This window comes from Ixodes scapularis, unplaced genomic scaffold (assembly GCF_016920785.2).
Source record: "Ixodes scapularis isolate PalLabHiFi unplaced genomic scaffold, ASM1692078v2 PGA_scaffold0__279_contigs__length_252992795, whole genome shotgun sequence".
In the NCBI taxonomy this organism is placed as follows: domain Eukaryota; kingdom Metazoa; phylum Arthropoda; class Arachnida; order Ixodida; family Ixodidae; genus Ixodes; species Ixodes scapularis.
The window spans coordinates 42,737,698-42,761,225 of NW_024609835.1; the positions used below are offsets into that span (position 1 = coordinate 42,737,698).

Sequence of the window (23,528 nt, forward strand, 5' to 3'; positions counted from 1 at the left end):
TAGCTACAGTAAGGGTATGTAGGCTCGAACGAAATGCTCCGAGCACAGAACGTTAAGAAACGCAGGTTGTGGCTTAGGACGTTCGCGCTGTTTGCCTCCTGATTGTTTCCTGGGCGTTATTTGTTTCGGCCGACGCCGCGATCTGTTCGGCTGCGGAGCGATGATAAGATGATCGGGGATTATCACTCCTTGCGTTTCTTAAGCCATCAGAGATTATATATAATAGCTTCGCTGCTAACAATCAAAGACTGCGCATATTTTATCTTTTGCGCAGATGACGCGACGACCAATAAGACCTATCGAAGGACACGCTTATTCTCGGTTATATCGCCGTGCGGAGGAACTTGGCGCTCATTCAACCGCGACGCATGAAAGAGAGATTATCGGATTCGATCGAAAGTATCGTTAAAACCAAAGTTTGACGGTAACCGACTTTACTTTAACTGGATCCTGCCGCACTCGCGCGGAAAGCGCGGTAGCAATTTTTGTTCTCTCGCCCTTGGCCCGGGGATTCGGTTGGGCCCATAAAGATTAGGGCCGGCGCACCCCCCGCCAATAAAGGAGGGCTCGGACGGAACGAGAGCTCCGCGTGCACCGGGGCGCTTTGTCGATCTCGCGCGGAATAACAAATCGCGTGCGCGAATAACGATAAGCGACGGCGTCTCTGCCGCGTGCATGCAGGCGGCTGTCCCCCGCCGAGATTCAGGCGCCTGCGATCGATACGTCGGGTCGTAGAGGTAAATTCTCTTCGAGGCTGTATCGTAGACATAAATAAAGCGGTCGAGCGCCCGTCAATGACACGGTCTCCCCGTCTTTTATCCCGTTCTACACTAAGTCCCAGCGCAGCAAGCAGCGCCAAATCTCCATGGTCGCATGATGAACACGGAAGGGATCCTGCTCGTTTCTGTTTGTGCTTAGTTGGTTCAGCCAGATGATAACAGAGGCACAAATACGACGTGCGTCGTGACAATGTACTTTTGGAACTTCTTGTCTCCATCGGATTGTGGCTGCGCTCGGACTTAGTGTGAAACGGAGCTTAAACAAACTTTACTATTGTGATGCCGATCGCTGTTTGAAATGATAAGCACGAGCGGAACGTTTTCGAATATGTGCCGTCGAAGGCTTTACTCCGCCTGGTTAGCGGCCACCAGATAACCACGGTGAGGCGATGACTTAGGGACGACAGGTAAAAAACGAGCCTTAGGGTAGAGAAATAAGAATAATTTATTAAGAAAGAAACTAGAAAAATGAAAAATAAAAAAAATAAATGATCATTGCAGAGTGTGGCCTAAGGGATTTTTGCAATTATACGGTGCATTCGATAGGAGCTCAGCCGTAGGTTTATGATGACAGTATCTTAGAACAAGCTCACGGCTAAGCGACATAAGCTGAGCCACACTTTTTGACCCTTTTACTCGTGGATCTCGTCACCAGAATTCGGCAGATACGATGTAACTAGGGGTTTGCATATTCTACGCAGCATTGATGTCCTTCTTTTTGTTGCGATTAAACCATTCGTACTCGAATGAGGTACAACGCGCCGATATATGTGTGAAGCCACTTGCTTTCCCTTGCAGACGACGAAGAGTCTTCGGTAGAAGGTCTCATCACGAGTGACGGCCTCTTCGACGGCGTCATCACTGTCCGCCGCGGTGAAGAGTTCTTCATCGAGCCGGCCAGTCGCTACTTCGACACTCTACGAGACTTCCACTCCGTCATGTACAAGTTGTCGGACGTCGAGTTCCCCAAGAACCGGACGTGTCAGTCGCACCGGCCCCTGTGCCAGCGCAAGGACACTCCTGCCGGAAGCGATTCGGGACGGGAACATGCGTCGTACCTCCACTGGGCTTCGCCGACGAGCACGGCCCACGGAGAGGCCGTTCGGAGACGCCGCAGTCCAGGAGGCGTCGACGAGGAACCGTTCGAGGCCTCCATCTGGAGGGAGGGTGACGCGGTGCACTACGGCAGGAAGGAGCCCCTGGAGCCTCAGGCCGAGCAGGACTCTGCGGCGGCGGCGCTGGGCATCCGGTCGGTGCAGCGGACCCAGTGGGTGGCCGGAGAGCAGCTGTCCAAGAACGTCGTCATCGACCCCAAGAAGACGACGTGCATGCTTTACCTTCAGGCAGATCACCTGTTCTACCAGAAGATGGGCTCCGAAGAGGCCTGCATCGAGACCATGACGAGGCACGTGCAGAAGGTCAACAGCATCTACAGGACTACGGGTAAGCGATTTATTTAGGCATATCTCGAACGGATTTCTAGCCGTTATGTTGTCACCTTGCATATTTTCATTGACTTTTGTCGCTCTGGCACGTTTCGGACTAGTTAAGATGGTTCATTAGCTGCTTCGAACATATTGTGAAAGGAATACATTTAATCTGAAAGGCCAAAGCAAATAAAAATTCGTGTTAGCTTTCATTCCTTTCTTCACCAAATCTACAATTACTATATTATTTTGTTCCCTGCCTTACCTTGTTGTCTCTCTTGTTGTCTTTATACCAAATACATTAAACTTAGTTATACTTTTCAATCGCACGTGCTGTTTTAGAAAAAAAAATATACAGTATATAGTAACAAAAGGTTAAATGAAACGAACCGCTGTAAGTTACTAACATATTACATTTTCTTCGGCATCATAATGCGAAGACGTGTTTTAGCATAGTGTGCACTTTACACTGGGATCTTGATTCTTCGGTATCTCACCATGAATGTAGAAATCACGTCCTCCACTAACGTAATCATGCTGACATATACCGGGGTACACAGAATGTGAATGTGCTGGGCCCGTGCTATGTGTGTGACGTCACGCGACGTCAGGAGGTCACAATTGTGACGCCGAGTGAAGTCATGACATGATGTCATATGACGGCATCGTGACGTCATGCTGTTATGTGACGCCACAAAGTCCCTACATTCAGGGTGTCATTTGACCTCACATTTTCACGTGACGTTGCGGTGTTACGTGACACCAGGATGTAACGTGGCGTCACATGGCTTCAGGGTGTGTCATTTGTTGTCGCAGTCCTTCATGATAGCTCGTCGTGACGGTTTTCTCATAAAAATTAGCATAAAACACAAACTGCGTAAAAAAATTAAAAAAATAAAACGCGCGGGTAGCGCGTGTTGGCGGGGTAGCTAAGCAGGCGCCATCGTTAAGGGAGACAGAAATGAAACAACCACGGGAGTGCATTTAACGAGTAAATCAAAGTATACAATCTCCCACAACACGAAAGACTCATTTGCCCAGTTTATATGGCGGCTCTAAGCGTACACTTCGGGTAGAGGTACTCTATTTTCAGAGAGAGTATACAACACAGTTTCATTGATTTCCTCGGCCAAATTAGTGGAAGCCTATATCCAGCACAGCTGCCTGAAACTTCCTCGTCGAAGAGGTTTTTCATACTGTTGGAGACTGCGTGGTGTACACATAGCCGACGTAGGTACCTCCTGCTAGGTAGCCTCACCATCTGGTCTACGACAGTTCCCACCCGCCCCTTAGCGAAGAAATAACAAGCGTAAACTTGAACGAAATATCTCTTTCGAAGCGGTCAGGAAGCGCTAACTTTCACTAACGATCTTGACCTATATATTCTCGATATATTCAGCCATTAGGCGACACAATGAACCCAACGATCAACATTAAACGCACTGCTAGTTCGCGCAATGTACACGCCTGTGTTTAAGTAGCCCCCGGAGAGGGTATTAGTTATGTTATACATCATTAGCCAACCGCAAATGTCCCTTCTGGATCGTTCGTTTCTTCTCTTCCTTTCAGCAATTGTTATTTATTAAGGCCCTGTCACATTGATGAAACAGTTGGACAACTTTGACCGTCAACACGAGGGAAACATTTTTCCGGCGACCCTATCACGTTGAGACAACATCAACTTTTGGGAGACTCGTTTCTGTCACCCGGCAACCATGTTCGCCAATTTGTTCTCTGACACTCGGAGAACACCCCGTCATACCGAGCTGACGGCGCTGGCATGCTGTACTGATGTTCCCGCATTGTGACAGGCCTGTTGGACAACAGACCCAACAATCAACAAGTTGCCCGACTGTTGATGAGCATGCTATGTTGATGTCGCCGACATGTTTTCTCAGTGCGACTGGGCCTTTACGCTTCTTTAAAAAGACAACTTTATGTGATCACCTGCATGCTGTGCCTTTTTGTGCTCCATGAAACTCTGGTAATAAGTATAGCCACGTGTAGGCAACTTCTTCCGTCTACTCAAAGCTGTCTATAGAGATGTTTTCTCTGTCCATTCAATGCTGCGTAGAACTGTGTATAAGAATTTATTTTTTGTTATGTTTGTTTAGTACCACGTTTTACTGCTTTCCTGTAGGGTTGTCGATGTCTGTCAAGCAGTGAGTAACACTGCTTCCTTCTCGTCACCCTCAGTTTGCGCATTCAAGCTGAAATGAGCGTCCATTGGTTAATCAGTACTAAAACAGGGTCCTACCAACTGCGTTCCCGCAGACTTCGACCAGGATGGTCGGTCGGACAACATCTCGTTCCTCATCAAGCGCATCAAGGTACACACGATGGACGCGCTGCGGGAGCAGGAGTACCGCTTCCCGGGCAACTACGGTGTCGAGAAGTTCCTCGAGCTCTTCTCCGAGGAGGACTACGACGCCTTCTGCCTGGCCTACATGTTCACCTACCGGGACTTCGAGGGCGGCACCCTGGGACTCGCCTGGACCGGGGACCTCAAGAACGCCGGAGGGGTCTGCGAGAAGAACGGGGTACACGCGAGCACCCACTGGCGGTCCTTTTATTCGTGATTTGGCTGTTCACTGCCCCTCCCTGCGAACAATCCCGCTTGCCTGAGACGCGTCGTCCCCTGGACAAGCACGCTGCCCCCAAACGCCGTAGACGCATGCTGGAAGTCTGTCTTCTGCGTGTTGGCAGGTGCCTTTCAGACCTAAAACGACCGTTGATTGTGACCATCGCTGCTGGTGTTTCTGGACGAACAGGTAGGTCATTTGTGTTGCCGAGCTGAGGGAGTAATCGTAAGTCTAGTTACTTAACAAAAGTGTTATGCCGTGAGAAAGGCCAACGCCTACTCGGTGCGCATCAAACTTTGTTTTAGTTCAGGTAGAAGCTGAGGGTGAGGAAGAGATGAGAGTGCGAAGGGACGTCTGAGCGCGGAGCTCTGGTTGGAATGATTAGCAGATACACTGAAAGCTAGCTGCCTTTGTCCTTACTGAATGTTCGAACGAGTTCGAGCAGTGAGTAAAGATAAAGGCAGCTTGGCTTTCAGTTTACCAACTAATCATTTCAACCAGAGCTCGGAGCACTGACGTCCCCGCGCGCTCGCACGTCCTCTTCACCCTCAGTTTCTATACTCGCATTGGAGCACTAGTCATGTTGCAGCCTGAGTATAAAGGAATGGCGTCCTATGCAATGAAGAGATCGTCTGTATTGCGCGTACCTCAGTCTAGCACATGCATACTATACCATTGTATTTTGCAAAATTAGTAGCGTGTGATACAACTCTTCTACCGTCATTGTGACGCAGCACCATCCAGCACCGGGTGAATATATTTTACGTGACTGTATCCTCCCTCTCCCGTTACGATGATGCTTCTGGCGCTGTGGTATAACGTGAAACAAATAAATAAATACAGTGCCATAGCAAAGACGTCGCGGCCAAGTTACAAAAAGGTCTAAAGGTTTTGAGTCACCGGGGTGGGTGCCTGCGTTGAAGTGAATCCAGTCTTGGTTCGGGGGTTTCACTCGAGAAACGTTTAATAACTTTAGCGATGTTTTCGGAATAATGGTTGAAAGAGGCGGTCGTCGCCAAAGTGGCGACTTATTCGCAGATACCGTCGCCGCGCCGTCGCTACGCGAAGAAGCCACATAGGGTAGTGGGTTGGACCTTCAATAATAAAAGAGCTGTTCAGACAAGGACGATACTGGGAACCCGGCAAACGCTGCTTTGGTCATTTCTTGCCCGCACCGAGTCGTTTCACGTTAACACAAGTATATTTCCACCTCTCTGAATAACTTGAGCGAACTGTCAACGACAGACAGTTGATTACAATGAATGTTTGATGAGCCCAAGCCGCGTCCCCAAGTTACGTTCAAACATCCCCGATGTGGGCAAAACTGCGATGTCATAGCGTACAGTGAATGTCGGTAAGTGAGTGAGAAATATTTTCAGCTTTATGTAGCTCAATGGTTACCTCGGTTTCTCTTTTTTTTTTTTTTTTTTAAGGTGTTGATCTTTGCCATCGCGTTCGGAGAGGGGTGGTAAGGTGCGGATGGGACGTGCCTCACGCCATTCTGCTTCTTCGTGGCTCCGTACCAGCTCAAGGTTCATTGTTTTTTTTTGTTTTTTTTTGTTACAACGATTTCTGGCTCTGCGAAGTAATTTAGACGTTATAGCTGTCGATCGAAGAACAAACACACCTGGCAACTTAGAAGGGGAACCAACTGCAACCAAAAAGCTGCGGCTCGTGAACGGACCCGCGAAGTTCACGCGAAGACGCTTTCTCAAGAACGCGTCGTCCAACCCCACGAATATCACGCGTCTATTGGCACTCTTGGCATGTCTTCTCTTTGTCATGCTCGAAGGGGAGGTCCACTTGGGAACTTCAGGCGTAGCTCAGTTTGACTTATTTTACACGGAAAATCCCGGCACATGTTTCAAGAACGGCTCCTGAGTTGTCGTCACGCAATTCATACACCATGCAAAATGCAGTCTGCTGACATGAGACACCTCAATATTCGTAGTTCTAATGATGTATTCCCATGCGGAATTTGAACCAGGAATCGTGCGGTAACTCGCTTTAAAGGAGCGGTGCAACGATATTCAATTGGAATGTTTTTCACTTGACACGAGCTTACTGGCACACCTGGGACTCAAGGATTCTCACACGCAACGCCACTGGCCAAGAAACTCCTTTATTGCGGTGTAATTTCAAGGACAAAAGCGATCATTTTCATTCAATCTCTCCTTTGCAAAATTTGATGACGTAACGTGGGGATCACGGTACACCCAAGTGACGATATTTGAATGCGGTTCATAGATTGGACCCGAGCATTGCGTGGGCACTCGACTTGGGCTCGTGATAATTGCTAGCTCGAGAAGCATTCGGGTAGTGACCCGTGTCCAATCGCTGCAACGACGACAACAGCCGAGCCATAACAATGTCTGGAACTCAGCGCGTGTCCTATGCTTTGCCAATCCCAGCGCGTGGCTATGATCAACACTGGCGGCATATAATCGGCTCCAGATCACGTGGCCGCTTGTTCTGGCTGCGAGTTGAGGGGGTGAACGCTGCTCGTTTCTCTTTAATTTTTTTTCTGGGACTGGTATTGCGTGGGGTGAAAAACGAACGCGTGTTTCATAGGTCATTAACGTTAGGGATCCGTTTTAAGCGGTATTTGCGCAAAGTACAAACATTGCTGCATAGCTCCTTTAAGGCCGGTTCAGACACTTGCGTTTGAGTGCGTTTGACTGCGTTGCGTCGAGTGCGGAAAGCTAGTCACCGGCACATCTGTGCTTCGTATGAAGCGTGGAATCCAATCCAAGGAATCATATTGGCACGCGATAAAAGCAGCAGGGATGTCCTGGTTTCTCGCTGCCGCAACGCAGTCAAACGCAGTCAAACGCAACTGTCTGAACCAGCCTTTAGAATCTGTACGCAGACCGTACAGCAGTGTGACGCCGGCTTAAGGATTTTCACGCGGCATTTTGTTATAAAAACCATTCCTGTCTCCCAAATCTGGAAACCCTTGTGCACTGTTGGGTTGGTTTCGCGTGTGAAGCAAGGTATCGTTCACACGAGTATACGTATGAACTATTCCAATGTGAAAGATCTCGTCAACACTGTGACACAACAACGGGTCTCAAATGCGAGACAGCCTTTTTTTATTTCTCACCACCGTGTAAATCTGTCAATACTAAATCCTAACGACAAAAAGACGATGGCATAGAATTCTCTCATACCCTCAGAAGAACCGTCACGTATATATTTAGCTAAAGCACACGTTTAACGTTCGCGGCCAACGCTACTTTTCGGTGCCGCTAGCAGCTAAGCTGGGGCACGCTGAACTTTAAGTTATAACGTTCGACAATCTGAGAGCCTCACCATATGAAGCAGCACATGGTACACGCGAAACCCTTCAACTTTTCTTATCATTTTACAGTTTCTTGCACGAGCAGCAATTTGGTACTTTATGCGCGTACTCAGTAAGCCTTGTTTGGAGACTCGGATTATTTCGGGCATTTTATCGAAATATAAATGACCTTGCATGTGACACTTGTTTGCTAGCTGCTTGGCAGATGTTTCGAAGTCCCCTCAAACAAATAAATGGCTGTTAAAAAAAAAAGAATTAAATTGCACAATAGTTGAATTGGAAAACCGAACAAACCAAAAACTTCAGTTTCGTCTTTCTTTTTGAACCTTTTCAATTTGAAATAAATTTTTGTGTCAAACGTTTTGTGTTTTTCTTTCTTTTTTTTTGTTGTGAAAGGGCGTATGCGTCGCGCGTGTATTACGGCCTTTGAAAAGTTTCGACACCCTTTCAACTTTTAGAGGTTTGATGTCACTGCTAGACAGCGAAGCCTATAGGGAGTATTTACTGGCGGCCATAGCTATGTGCGCTTCGCTTAGGGTGGAGCACGGTGGGGTCGAGACATCTGGCCATTTTGTTCCCACTTTTGCATTTCTTTTTTGTTCAGAAGCGCGTGAAAGAGCGTGTCCCTGCACGCGTGTGTGGCGCTGACTGTGCTATGGCGACATTTTGTTTTCGTCGATTTCTTTGTATTTTCTCCGTGAGCGCGTGCTGTCGGCATCGGGTACTACAAAGGGTGTCATCTCTCTAAACAGAAGGTCATTGAGGCACCCTAGTGTGCGCGACTGCTGAGCGCGTGCTGATGGCGAACTTCCACAGTTCTTTTGCAACGTGCATTGCGCACCCTCGAGGTTGCCGGTCTTAGCGGCTTATTGATGTGAGCTCGTTCTGAGCATGGGCTCTAAACAGCAGCCACAAATATGGCGTCTAGTGAATACTCTCCATATAAGGAGTATTCACTGGACGCCATATTTGCGGGTGCTGCCTAGAGCGCATGCTCAGAACGAGCCCACATTAATAGGTTGCTAAGACCGGCAACCTTGAGGGTGCGTAATGCACGTTACAGAAGAACTGTGGAAGGTCGCCATCAGCACGCGCTCAGCAGTCGCGCACACAGCTATGGCCGCCAGTGAATACTTTCTATAGAGCATGTAGTTGCCAGCGGACACTAAATTCCACTGCGAAAAGGATGCGTTTTGTGTTTTCTTTGTGTGTGTATTGTTGTGTTCCTTGTTCTGGAGAAGTGTAAAAAAGGCAAAACAAAAACTACGAGCGATATTTTCAGACCCTCGTATGGGCTACTTCCCTCCCTGGGCGTGGATGCGACTGGGGTGCCTTCATGGCTCCCTAGATGCGACGGTGTCCTGCATTCACAAACTGTGGACACAAGGCATAATTTTTTTTCGACTATTTTTATAAACACAAATTTTCTTGCTCTCTTTTTTAAGTCCATGTACATTTTTCTACAAATGAGTGAATAGGAAATATGTTGATCTTGGATTCTCTTTAGACCGTTATGTTCTGTTCAATACTTAACTCTCTCGTACGTATTCCTTGCACGTACACAGCACGGCTAACAGGCGCTTTGTTGGCATTGTAGTCGTATAATGTTAGTGGCCAGCATGAAATGTTACGGCCTCTCTTAGCACAACAGGCGCGGACACTTTATTCAGCTACTGGCATTATAATAACCCTTCCAGTCGTGGGAACAAACCAAAATGAAAAAAAAGAAGAAATATATAACGGCAATCAAGTACGCGGGTTACTTCCTATTTTGGTTATTATAATTCGCGCTCTCTAAATTTTTTTTTGTTTAATATTTCAAAAGAGCCGGAGGCGCGTTTTGTACTTTTGCCTTCAGCTCACCACAATTTATTTTTGCGACCCGGGACGACGGATTTGGGTGAATATTTTTTTTTTTTTATGTTAAATGAATTATTTTTTTTTCGGACTTGGCACTCGGTGTAGTGCGCCGAAACAAATTTCGGATGAAAAAACAAATATATATATATATATATTTTTTTTTTCATAAATAGTGTGCACCTGGTGCATATTGTACTCAGGTAAAATATCTAATATACAGCACACTTTCACTAACGACTGCTTAATTAGCTCAGAGAGAAGCTCGTAACGTTCATAAATTATCATTAACATACACTTCATTCACGAAATCCGTCACGTATCGTCATGATGAACGATCTAGAAAAAGCGAAACCTCGTATAGTTCGCACCTGTTTATAGTCCACACTGTGTAAAGCTTTAACGTTTAACATGTATAGACCGCGAGTGAAGTAAACAAATTAATAAAAAAAGTATTGTATTTGAGATTTGGATTCGGGACGATACGACGTTCAACGAGTACTGGAAGCCGGGCATTGGCAGTGAACCAATGGACCCAACAGGCTGAATGTTCAGTGAGGTGAGTGGGTCGCTTCTAATCGTTATTCACGCCTGTATAGTTGACAATGGAGTTTATGACGCTGACGCATGACGCACGCATGTCCCAGCCCTGCTGATCCGCTGGATGTCCACCCTCGCTTTGCGGTAAGTACGTCGTATAAGGTCAAGTTTGTTTGCACGAAGTGGGCCCCAATTATGTTTCTATATCAAGAGGTTGCCATCGGCCAGTTATAACAATTAGTGCGATAACTTTAAACGTAGTGTGGGTTTGGAAAACTACTTAAGTAAACAAACGAAAAGGAGCAAGCGGAAATGGCAAATGAAGTAAACAAAAATAAATGAAAAAAAGAAGACTGACATTTACGTGCAAACCCTCTGACGTTCTTTAGGCCGCTTTTATTCACATATTCTCAAAAAAGTCTGCATGCAATCGTATATTTCTGTGCTTCAATTTTTCAGTGGACCGTGAATAACACCAAAATTCAAGAACATGGACAGGAAATTGCGTTTGGACGAGTAAACTCTCCCCCCCCCCCCCTCCCCCAATAAGGTTGTTAAGATGGAACTACAAAACCTATCAAGGACAGTCGGATCATTTGTTTTAAACAGCTGGCCGCAAAATATATAACACCCACAAAGTAAGAATAAAATAAAATAAATTGTGCATGCGCCCAAGAGTAGCACCTTATTTTTTTTATCACTGTGAAAGGGTACCCGTTAAGAATACACGAACGACATAGGTGAACATGACTGGTGTGAAATAGGTATATGTGCCGAACATTGGGCGCGTGTACATATTTAGGTAGTAAACTTCCGTTTTACGGTGGTGCTCGGAGAAAATGTTTTGACGTTGAGATTGACGTCCAGCTCACAAGAATGTATGTGTATATAGGATCATGAAAACAAACTAACGTGAAAGCTGCAGGGTGTAAAGATGTTCGTCAGAAGAGAGTTTTAGTAGAACCCTTTCACTTCCCGCTCTGCTCCGAGCCTGCCGAACAGCGCGTACGGAGCCGGCCACGCTCGAACTCGCAGCGGCCGCGCATGCTCAATGGCGATTGTGCCGCTCCGTAGAGCGCAGCGAGCGCACGAAAGTGGTCAACTAAAATTCGCCAGTAGTGTACGATACCAACGAAAATAAAAAGCAACGAAAAAATGTTTTGTTTATTAAAACAATACACCTATTGAATTACTCCTAATAACACAGTTGTCGTCCTCAAAATGTCCAGTTATTGTTCGCCTGAGTGAACATGAATAGGAATTTCCCTTGTTGAGTTTCGGTGTTCGTACATAGGCGTAAGACAGCGCAGGTTTTTGTTTTATTTCTCTCTCTCTCTGTCTCGCTCTCTTTCTCTCTCTCTCTATCTCGCTCTCTTTCACTCTCTCTCCCCCTCTCTCTCTCTCAGTATATATATCCGACCTTGCGGAGTTGCTATGCTAGGAGTTTATTGTATGTATTACGACACTTTCGCCGAGAGGCTCGGCTTTGTCAGTAGCGATCCTCTCGGCGAAACTGTCGTAATCAACTCCTAGCATAGCAACTCCGCAAGTACGGATCTAACTTATTACATTTTCCCGGTCCATTGTTCTCAAACTACTCTGTCTCACCCACACACACACACACATATATATATATATATATATGTATATATATATATGTGAAGTAAGGTAAATATAAAAACAATGGACCGGGAAAAGTTGATAAGTCAAAGATGCGTACTGTCGGAGTTCCTAATTTGAAGTTTATTACGACGTTATATACGGCTGGTTCGGCGTTTTATCTATACGTCGTTCACCAATCTAATGTATGCACCTTATTAAAAGCGCTCATAAATCCGATACCGACATATGCCGCACACGAGTACGGAATGAAGTGGGGCACGAGAACAAACTAAGGGAGCCTAGGGCCATTGTCAACCTGTAGCTTATTTTCGGATCGAGAAAACTGCGCTGCAGAAGAAGGAGCTCTGCAGCTTTGCAGAAGAAGGAGAAGAGCCATGTGCTTGCGCGCAATCTGGCGTTTAATGTCGTGACGAGGCCTTGTGGCGTCATAATATCAGTCCAAAAAAAAAAAAAATAAGATGGGACTTTCTTGTTATATAATATCAACTAAAAAATTAGCGACACTTTATTATCAGCCAAGCATTACGTCACCAATGCGAATGGGAGTGTAATAGTAGTATTCTTCCTTAGTTCTATATTAATCGTTTTACAATGTCGTGCTAAAAAACAAGCTATGTTTCAATATCACCAAATTTTGTATAACGCAACTTCTATTATAAACCCTAATGTAACAAAAAAAAAAGAAGACTGTCACTGACAAGTTGAGAACGCCAAAGAAGTATATCAGTTGCCCCGCCTTTAGAGTGAGCTTCCTATAGCTTCAATCTTTTGAGCTTGGAGAGTGCACGAGCAGACAAAGCACGGCGGAAGCCAACGAGCGTGTGCTGGGGGCTGGACGTCGGAAAGAGACGTCTTGTCCTTCTCACTCTGTTATTCACAATCTGTTCTTCTTTGTTTGCACAGTGCTTTTTCTTTTTTATGACGTCTTTCTCCTTTTGTGGCGCAGCACTACCGGGGCAGCCTCAAGAGCCTCAACACAGGCATCGTGACGCTGCTCAACTACGGCAAACACGTGCCCCCGATTGTGTCCCACGTGACCCTCGCGCACGAAATAGGACACAACTTCGGCTCACCGGTGAGTTCCCCGGAACCCATCCGAAGTCTTGACGCCCTGTGCTGAAAGACAGCGCGGCCGCACCCTAAAAATAGGAAAGAAAGAAAAGTCTGGGAGTCAACTTTTCTGCGGAACACGAAGAAAGCCAATCACTGCGAGTAAGAGAAGGATCCCAGCCAATGGGGACGTTCAGAATACGATTGGACCAAAAATGTTATGCGCGCAAGGACACTGGGCATAACGTTGAACTTGGGTCCCTGCCCACATCGCATTTTTTTCCGGACCTAATCATAGTCTGAGTCGGTGGCGTAGCTACACTCTAAAAAACGTCTGTGCGTCTACTTTCACGCACAATACTCGGAGAACCGATCACCGCAACTTACGGAGGCAGCTCAGCGAATGCCATTGCCGAAACATATGTTCGGACCAAAAAACGCTGTCTGAGTTGTGACATTAAGCAACGCAAAACGTCACGCTTGCATTGCTTAATGTCACAACTCAGACTGCGCTTTTTGGTCTAAACATATGTTTCCGCATTGTCATTCGCTGAGCGGGAAAGCAGACGCACGGGCTTTCTTTAGAGTGCTCTTCGCTGGTCGAAGTGCGGCTCGCGGATACCTCGTAAGGAAACCCCCCCCCCCCCCTCCCACACACTTCGCCCCTTTCCGCCTTTCCCCAAGAAAAAAAAAAGAAAAGATTTCAGAATAAAGCACTCTGCAGCTTGCAGTTTGACAGCCTTGTAGTCCCATACGTGCAGTCGTACAGCCTTGTGCCCCCATGCGTACAGTCAGACTTTCCACAAAAGTTAAGTTTGCCCCCCCCCCCCCCCCCCCCCCCCCCCCGCGGCTCTTAGAAGTTCCGTGGTTTTGTTTGCGGCTCTTAGGTCAGGCCAGCCTGGCCACCCCTGGTGTAGGCCATCCGGCACCCGGGGCCCTTATTTCTTCCCTAGCCTCCCCCCCCTCCCCCCCCCAATTCACTCCCTAAGATCGCAACCACCCACTAAAGCGGGGGGGGGGGGGGGGCGGTTACTCCCAAAGGTGCCCTCCCCCCTCATGTGACTGGGAGGCCTGGTACCCGAAACACAGTGTCCGTCCGCCCCCCTCCACCCCCCCCCCCCTCCCCATTGCTACGTCACTGATCGGAGTTTCTTCATACGCTGGGATCCTTCTATTCTTCACTGTGATCGGCGGTCTCTCCGTTCTGCAGGACAGTGGACAGTCAGACTTTTCGTTTAAGTCTTGCAAGGGCGGTGTGAGCTGTAAAGAGGGATCAGACGCCACGATTTGATCGAGATTCAAGTACACGCCAGGCTTGGACTCCTGCTGCAGTCAGATTCAAGTTTAGACTTTTACAAATTAAACGCCACCACGTACCAGTCATGACAGCGAATCGCTCCGTGGACAAATCGAGAAAAGCATTAGCTATAACGAGTTAGGTGACGTCGGCGCGACATGCGCCTCGGTATCCGCTACCGAGGCGCATGTCGCGCAGACGTCACATAACTCGTTATGGCTAATGCCTTTCTCGATTTGTCCGCGGAGCGATTCGCTGTCATGACTGGTACGTGGTGGCGTTTAATTTGTAAAAGTCTAAACATGAATCTATTGCGCATCGCGGAGGAACGGTGACTGGCGGTAATGACGGAATGGGAGGAGCTTCTGGCTTATTCTTAACTTGCATCTGAATATACGTTGACCTACGAGAAAGGGTTCTCATTCGACGAATCATCTATTTCTGCAATACCGCTCGAAAAAAAAAAAAATTGGGTTGTGTGTATGTTTATACAGCCTAGAACTTGGTTTGCCTCACAGGGGCGACGAGTCTCCCAGCTGTAGATGAGAAATTTAGCCAGTGCGGTACAACCGCTAGCCTGGGGTCTTTAACGTGCATCACGCAGTAGTGATACACGACCGCACGCCGGTACGATGCTCATCCAGATCGAAACGGGCAGGGGTGGGGCTCGAACGCAGGATCCCTGGGTTCAATACCGCTCGAATAAAACATTTACATATTTTTCTTCTTCTGTTGTCACACGCAGATGCAAATTCACAAGGCCTGATAGGTTATACACAAATGATTTGCAATTTAATCGATCACAAAGTGAATTGCTTTTACATCAACTTTACATAGTCTTTACATGGCCTTTAAATGGCCTTTACATAACCTTTGCGTACTCCTGACAGGACATTTACAGAGCCTTTAAATAACCTTTGCATAGCCTTTACATAACCTTTACATTGCTTTTAAGTAACCTTTACACAGCCTTTACATAGCCTTTACATAACGAAGTTGCATATTTGTATAATACGTTTAGCATTTCCTCTGTCTCTTGTATCTGGGAATGGGTCTGAATGAAGAGAATGTGACCAGGCCATATGCCTTCTTGGATATGCAAATTGTGCTAACTTTGTTAGCTCGCATTGCACAGGGCAGTTTGCTGGCACGCTCCGACAGCGGAGTAGACACGATTCGATCGATTAAATGGCAATTCTGCAGTGATTATCACAGCAGCAGTGACAAATTCGTCCTGTCGTTGGTTATGTTCGGAAGAAGCTACATTTGGTTGTCGTTGCAAGTAATAGCTCACATCACCGAGTAATTCAAATCTGCTTGTTGACTCCACTCTTCCATTTTTAAGATGAATGTGTGCGGGTGTTCTCATTTTTTTTTATGAATTTAGAAATGCCCGTTTCTTCTCACTACGTTTATTCTACGCCTCAGTTTAGTCTCTGTAAGCTCTAGCCTTCAAATATCAAAGCGTTTCAGAATTCTAAATATAAACAGTCTCATTTGAGAGGGCACCGGTTGTGTTTGCATGTATCGCGTGTATCGCTTTCTTCGGCTAGATAGCCGCCGGAATCTAAAATGAGCGCGATCGAACCATGGACTGTTGGGGAAAAAAAATGAGCAGGCGGAGAGATGAACTATAACTTGGATACACGCTTGTTTAGACCCGACCTTATTGGACTTCGGTTAGTTTCAGTTTCCGCACCTCGTCTATACGCTCCGCTTTCACCAAAGACGCTACGAGCCTTTGCGGCCAGTTCATTGCCCTGTGAGTGACACGTGACCCTCACAAGAGCGGAGCAAACACGCAAGGTGCGTGGCCACGTGACCTGTCCACAGCGCTGTATTGGCTAGGGGGGTCCGTCGCGCCCACCGCGGTCAACCGTAAAGGCTAAACGGAGCGCATAGCCGTATACATTTGTTGAGTGACACGCTGCACTTCAGCATTGATTCTCCGACGCAGTTTTCGTCCGCGGAATAAGCACCCATTAGAAGAGCAAAGCAGTCCTATAGGTTAGGATCGCTAGCGCGGTCACGTTCGCGTATACGGCCGAGTGCTTATTGATCGCGCACCCAGCGAGTCTCGATGAATAGCATTTCTAAAATGGTCGCAGTTTCGATTGGTCGGGCGGGATTTATTTGCCTAAGCAAATCGAGTCGACTCATTGTGACAGAGAGCTGAGGGTTGTGCACAATAAGGCCGCACGCTACGAGCTTCCGCCACCGCTCGGAATGGGAAGTGCGGGCGTGTCGTGTTTTTGCGGGCACGGTGTACCGTGTAGCTTACCAATTTCCGTCCGTCTTTCCGTCGAACACTCGAAAGACCGCCCTTTTACATTTGCGAGATGAAATAATAAACCACGTGACAAAGCCCCGGAAGTTTTCGGGCTATACACCTTTCCAGTATTTGTAAACACGCAGTTTAGCGTGCGATCTTCACAGCCCGCAGCCGTACCCGCAGCCCCTTGTTTGCTCGTGGTTTCGGAACGCAGACAAAGCACGCGCCATGCGCACAAACTCTGAAGCTCTCAGAAGCTTTATTTTATTTGTTTTTCTTTTAGAATGGTGAACAGTCACTGACAGAATGACAACGGCAGGGCGTCTCTTTCGAATTCTCTCCGACTTGCACTCGTTGCGCTTCCGTGCTTTGACAGCGCGTGCGCGTTGGAAGCGCCGATGTGAGTACTCGTGATGGAGGCGGGATAACTGAAAAGCCTTCCTCCCGTTCTCCTGCAGTTATTGATTGGGAAATGTACTTTATACATAACTTAATAATAAGTTTATTTTGTTGCCACTGATTATGAGGGGGGGCCCAAAAGGAAAAAAGAAAAAGCTGCAGTAGGCAGCTTGACTGGTCCTCGGGCCTCTTACACTGGTCAACAGCAAGCCATGCGGAGACATACAAAACATACAAACATACAGAGCATACAAAACATTCAAAAGACAAGTTATACAGCAGAAACATCGCACTTCTACGGTTCATATGCCTACAAACCATAGCTCACCCATATACAAAACGTGGAACTAGAATTACAATCACATACAAAAATATAAGCGCATGTCCTTAGAAGTCGCTGTCAAAACCAATGTTATCAAAACCAAGAACGTTATCGATGCCTCCTCAATTATTTGGCTTCATTCTTGAATGGCTGCTGTTCGTAAGGCCTATGGGAGTGCAATCTGCTAGATTGATTCATAAGAACTTGTACCTTTCGCAGTAGAATTCGAGTTTTTAGAACGCAAAAATAAACCACACGCCAGGATGATTTAAAAGGTTGCATGTTCTTCTTTCCTTCATCTAAAACCTTGCAGCCACCTGTAAATTAAGCTACCCATAAAAAAAAAATCAGTGCCTATCGTAAGAGCCATTTGGTCGATGTTTAAGGATTGCAGTATTTTATGGAAGGACGTTCGTTAACCTTGTATGTTTTTGAGAAAATCTTGGCTCTGGTTTGACAGCATGCGCGACAAATTACCGCCAACATTTGCTTTGCCGTGAGTGTTTAGTGATTATCTTCGTAGATTAGCCCCTCTTTGGTACACGAGCTTGACACTTCTTCTAAGAAAGACGCTGTGGTGTATAGTTATTTCCAGTTACGTGAAAGCAAAAAAGACACCCATAAAAGCGTAGATGCTGGCAACAATCGTAGCCTTGTCTTTCTTGCTCTCTACCCAAAATACGATTTGAGGATAACTCTGCAGAAACCTGCAACTGCAATTCAAACCTTTTTTCCCTTCTTTCTCGTCCGCGTTTTAGGAAAAGAAAGTATATTGAAAGCCTCCAAGCAGATTCAGTTGTCCCCCCCCCCCCCCCCCCCCCCTTTAGGGTGACGAGGGAATCTCAATTCCTTTTTTTATATATCTTGTGCGGAATGCCCGTGAGGTTTCAAGATATACCCGTTTTCACCTTGCGCTTGACTTCAAAATGCATTTTCGGAAATCCACTTTTCGAGATGTCGATGCGCTCGCCCAACAGAATGTCGCCAAACAGCTTTACGAAGTAAAACGAGCGAACAAACAAGAACAACGAATGTAAATAAATTTTAATGACACTCTAGGATAGTCTTCAAACCTAGAGATAATTTTATTTCTGCCCCTGAGAAATTTAAATCGAGCCATTCCATAAAGCGTTGTACATCTTTTTGCTGCATTACGGCATTATCAAGAGCCCTATTACTATAGAAAGGAAGAACAGTTGCTCAAAACACCGGGGTTATATTACTTATGTTAAAATAAAATTTCGTAAAAAAAAAAAGAACTCCTTGTCAGTTTCGTTTGGCCTAAAGCCCAACCACGCTAGTTGAAGTGCTTCTCGGAACGATGCAGGGTAGAGAATAAAAATCAAGATGATTTCAATCTTAATTTAGTTAATTATTTATATCGCGATGATGATTTAAACCAAACCATTCTGGCAAAGATTATCTCCAAATGTTTTGTATCTACCGTTCGTTTATAATTTGATGCTCGTAATGTGAATATTTTTTTATTTATATGAACAAATCTTCAAACAAGAAGCATTTATAGCACACTGAGCACGAAAAAAAAAATTGCACTCTTCCGAGCAAATTACAGAGCATTTTTTCTACCTTCCACCTCTTTCGCGAGTGACGTAATATTGTATGAAGACGCGAAAAAAAAATCTTACAAAGCTTTGACACTAACTAAAAAAATTAAACTTATTTTGTATGACTGAGTTTACATTAATAAAAATATATTTTAATTAAAAGGCACTTTAGGAGTCTAAATTTGCAACAATTCTTTCTTCCGCATTTTGTTTTTCCAGTGGTCGGACAAATTCACCAACCAGTCTTCCAGTTTATAAGGACATCTAGCGACGAATAATAACCTTTTTTTACTTATTTAATTTAGAAAAGGATAATTTTTTTTTTCCACCCGGAAACAAAGTAAATTGATCAAGTCGTCGCCGCAAAGAGTCACTTAGGCTAGCGCTGCGCTCCCACGCTTACGAGCGATAGGCGAGGATCCGCAGCCCCCCCTTGGAAACCCGAGCCTCGCACAGTTGGCGACCGTAAAGTAGAGCAATGTGTTCCAGCGGAGTTCGATGAACTCACCCGGCAGGAGCGGCCAGGCGTGCGTCGTGCCGCGGCGGGGCTCCACGAGTGAAGTGCGCTCGACTGCAAGGCTTCGGCGTTACAGGAAAAGCCGAAGCGAAGGGGTCTACGTTCGGCCGGGGGGGACGCGGTTGCAGACATGGGTGCGCTTTGCACACTGATCTATAATCCATCATACAGAAGGCACGGTGTTGGCTGCTTTGTGTGCTTCAAACATGTATGCAGATTTTTTTCTTCTTCTTTTAATGCAATAACTATCCCAAGGGCGGAGCCGGCCGCGTCTGTCACCGCCAAAAAACGCGAAAGAAATGCCTATTCTCCCATTGGCTGAGCAAAACGGCTCCTAGATAGCCATTGGTGGCCGCAACCTCGGCAGTAGCGAAACATGGCCGTCCACGCCAATACACCGCAGACGAACTAAGGGAGCGGAAGAACGACATTCATGCTTTCGCATTCACAACTCATAAGAAGTGCTTCTATGTCCTCGTTTTTTTTTTGTTTTTTTTTTATTACGTCTAAGCAGCGTTTATAGACTGTCTTTTGTATGATGTATTATCCGCTGGACTACGGCTTAATGGGTCGAACGAAAGGAGAAACGCACTTATTTCTTTCGGTGTTTTCTTATGATGAAGTGCAGCGATTAGAGATATGTAAAGGGCACAAAAAGTTGTGCACATGCGCGGGTCCCTCTTTGGAGTATCGTACGTGCTGTGGAAGAATCGAGAATAGGAAGGATAGGGGAGAGCGGTGATCTTCACGTGCCAAAGTAGAAGCGCTATCTTTGGAAGGGCTTTCACTTGATAAAACTCTTTTGAAAAATAAAATAAAGACTGATAACAGTTGCCTTTAGAGGTAAGTCCGTACGTCCACCACTAGATGCCGTCTTTCTGCAGAAAATGTAGAACAGGTCGGTTCCAGGTGCTATATGTCTTTCATAACAACTTTTTTTTTTTTTTTTTGAAGGCCGTTAGCATTGTGGTGCAACGAATGCATTTTGTTTTCACTGGGGCTATCTACATGATTTGTGACGTGTTATTTGGTTATATCTTTCAGCACGACCCCAAGGACGACAGCATGTGCACCCCTGGGGGAGAAAACGGGAACTACATCATGTTCGCGCACGCCACCTCGGGGGACAAGAGGAACAACAATCGGTTCTCGCCCTGCAGCTTGAAAAGCATCAATGCTGTTCTCAACTCCAAAGCGAGGAACACCAAGGGATGCTTTTCGGGTAAGGATAGCACCTCCAGGTTTGGATAATTGCTCCCCTCAGTGCAAATTTGTGATCGAATATATCGGGTGGTATAAAGGGAGAGTTTCCGGTTAAACATGCCGGAGAAACGAACACCTGCACGTAAGTAGCTCAAATTTGTGTTCAAAGTGTATTTTTGTGGGGTATTATATCTGGTGAAATTTCAAAGCGTGCACCCGATCCGGCGAACATTTAAACCATGGTCGATATTTCCGACGGCGGGCACCGAGGCAGACGAACGTGCAGGCGAGGACTCGTACTTGTGGCGCCGTCTCCCGATGTGCTCGGCAAGTACTCGATCGAAAGCAGAGCCTGTTGTCTGTGTTTGATTTCTCCACAGAAACCAAGCTACCCGTGAAAATTTCACAACGTGAGATCGGCCGCTAACATACACCCTTGAGAAACATTTCAGCTCATACGCGCAGCTACCGATTGTTCGGAGTTATTTTTACAGCTACGCCCTTTATTTGTGCCAACCTACAGCATAACGCTCACGTTGAGATTGAGGCTTACGCGCAGTCTTTATACCGCGGATAAACATTTTGGAAGGGTACGCCCCTTGTCTAATTGACCAAATTACAACGCATATCAGGTTCATAATTTATCCGAAGATACATTTGCCTATTAATTGCATACGCAAATACTAGAAATCGCAGCTTTTCGATTGACAAAGTTTTAGAGAGATGCTATAAAGCACGCAAATAGGAAGCTTCTGGAGGCGACATACCGGCTCAAGCCAGCCAAACCAGAAAACCCCCAGAAGCCAAAAGTATATGTCGCGGTCAGTATGAATTAACAACCCCAAGGGTGTCTTTTCCATCCAATGGCGTCTTTTGAGGAGAACGTAAGGGCGCAAGTCCTCCAAACCGGAAGGCTCCCGTGGCTTTACCTCTGGTGGCGTCATGTCGCCTCCAGAAGGTTCCTACCTCCATGCAATAGAGTTATCATGTCACACCCTCGTGTTCCAATCCCACAATATTAAGTTAAATATTAAAAACAAAAATTAAAATCCCTACGCGCTTGTTCTTATCTACGCCTTCGTGTTCGTCCTCTGTGTTTGCGTATACAAGTCCACTCATATCTTCTTGCCTGACCGTCTATGCAAAATCCGCCCTAACTGTGCTGATCCCAGTGAAATGAACGCAAATAAAAGTTAATGAGTTTGTTATTTTTAGAGCGCAGCTCTTAGACACCCGTTTTCGGGTTGAGCGGCGTCGCCGTCGGCGTCGGCATAACCGCGCACGTTGCATTATGGGACGTCGCAGTTTCCCCGCTTAATTTAGCTGGGAAACTGAATTGGTGTTGAGGCCACACGACGTCAATTTCCCCGCTAAAGTTAGCGGGGAAACTGAACCCGCTAAATTTAGCGGCCAAACTTAACCCGCTAGATTTAGCGGGGAAATTTTCACTAAATTTGCCACTAAATTTATCGCAAAACTTTTCGCTAAATTTCCCGCTAAATCTAGCGGGAAAAGCTATCTCGTTAAATTTAGCGGGGAAATTTTCGTTAAATTTAGCGGGAATCTAGCGAAATTTTTCCGCTAAATGGGAGGTGAGGAGGAAAAAAGGGTAAAAAGGAGGAGGAGAGGCATACCCTCCTCTCCTCCTCTCAAGAGCTGCTCTCCAATTTCGCATTACAGAGAGCTCTAAACGTCTTTCATTTTTTTTAATGAATAATGGGTCGTTATGAGTGAGGGCTCTCACTAATACATTTTGCTACTGGCTATATTGCTACTGGCACAGGATAAAAATCGAATCGCCATACGAACGGTGTCGTGCGAGAGTTTCAGTAGACCGCTCCGATTAGGGCACTGCCTGGGCCTACCTTTTAAGGCCCGGTTCTGTCCGAGCCCGTTGACTCTGAATCTTTCCCGACACGGGCCCAACTCAATGGATGCTTACCTTATCCTGCCTGGGCCAAGTTCAGCCCGTCTGGAGCTGCTTCGACATAGGAGATAAAGCACCTCTCGGGCTCGGGCCCGTTCCGGGCCCGAGAACAGCGCGTGCTACCCCACCCGGCCCGGCCGGCGGGCCGGGCCGAGTCTAGGCTTTCGGGTTGACGCGGGCCCGTGCTGAGCCTCGGTTACTTTCGTTCCGACACCTCCGTTTACGATACCCATTGAGTATACGACGCGCGCGCAAAAGCGTCGGCGGAGTAACGGGTATCGTTACCAAAGTTATCAACAATCTACTAAAACTTCTTATAGGGAGTATTCACTGGCAGCCATAGCTGTGTGCGCCAGTGCTGAGCGCGTGCTGATGGCGAGCTTCCACAGTTCTTTTGCAACGTGCATTCCATAGCATCAATAGTGACGGTCTTGGCAACCTGCTAATGTGAGCTCGCTCTTAGCATGCGCTCTAAACAGCACCCACAAATATGGCGTCTGGTGAATATGGGATCCCTATTAAATGTAAGTATGGTATCGGCTGCAAACTCGCCACAGAAAAAGGGAAAGGTTTTGATTAGGCATCTGGATAATTACTTTCTTAATGTCACCTTTTTGCTTAGTGCGTGCAGCCTTATATCACTTCAGACAGCAAATACACGCATCCATGCCCTAACGGTGAAAATAGTCAGAACTGACAAAAGCAATATACGGAAAAAATACGTTGACTTTTTTCTCTCATTCCCAACGCTAAGCAAAAGAGATTGCGTATACTGGAAGCTTACCCCCCCCCCCCCCCCCCCCCCGTGTTTTCTCCCTTGTCTGGGCACCTCTTCTACACACATATGACCAATCTGTCCGACTCTGT

The 23,528-nt window shown here is 46.5% G+C and overlaps 1 protein-coding gene across 1 annotated transcript in view; it reads left to right on the forward strand.

Annotated features, from left to right (window-relative positions):
* The window catches only part of LOC8027278 (disintegrin and metalloproteinase domain-containing protein 10), a 160,034-nt gene that overhangs the window by 110,022 nt on the left and 26,484 nt on the right, over positions 1 to 23,528 (forward strand). Inside the window, exons 5-8 of the mRNA XM_040206718.3 lie at positions 1,578 to 2,222; positions 4,481 to 4,746; positions 13,056 to 13,184; positions 20,576 to 20,753. Coding sequence (XP_040062652.1) covers positions 1,578 to 2,222; positions 4,481 to 4,746; positions 13,056 to 13,184; positions 20,576 to 20,753 — 1,218 coding nt within the window. The remainder of the gene's footprint in view (positions 1 to 1,577; positions 2,223 to 4,480; positions 4,747 to 13,055; positions 13,185 to 20,575; positions 20,754 to 23,528) is intronic.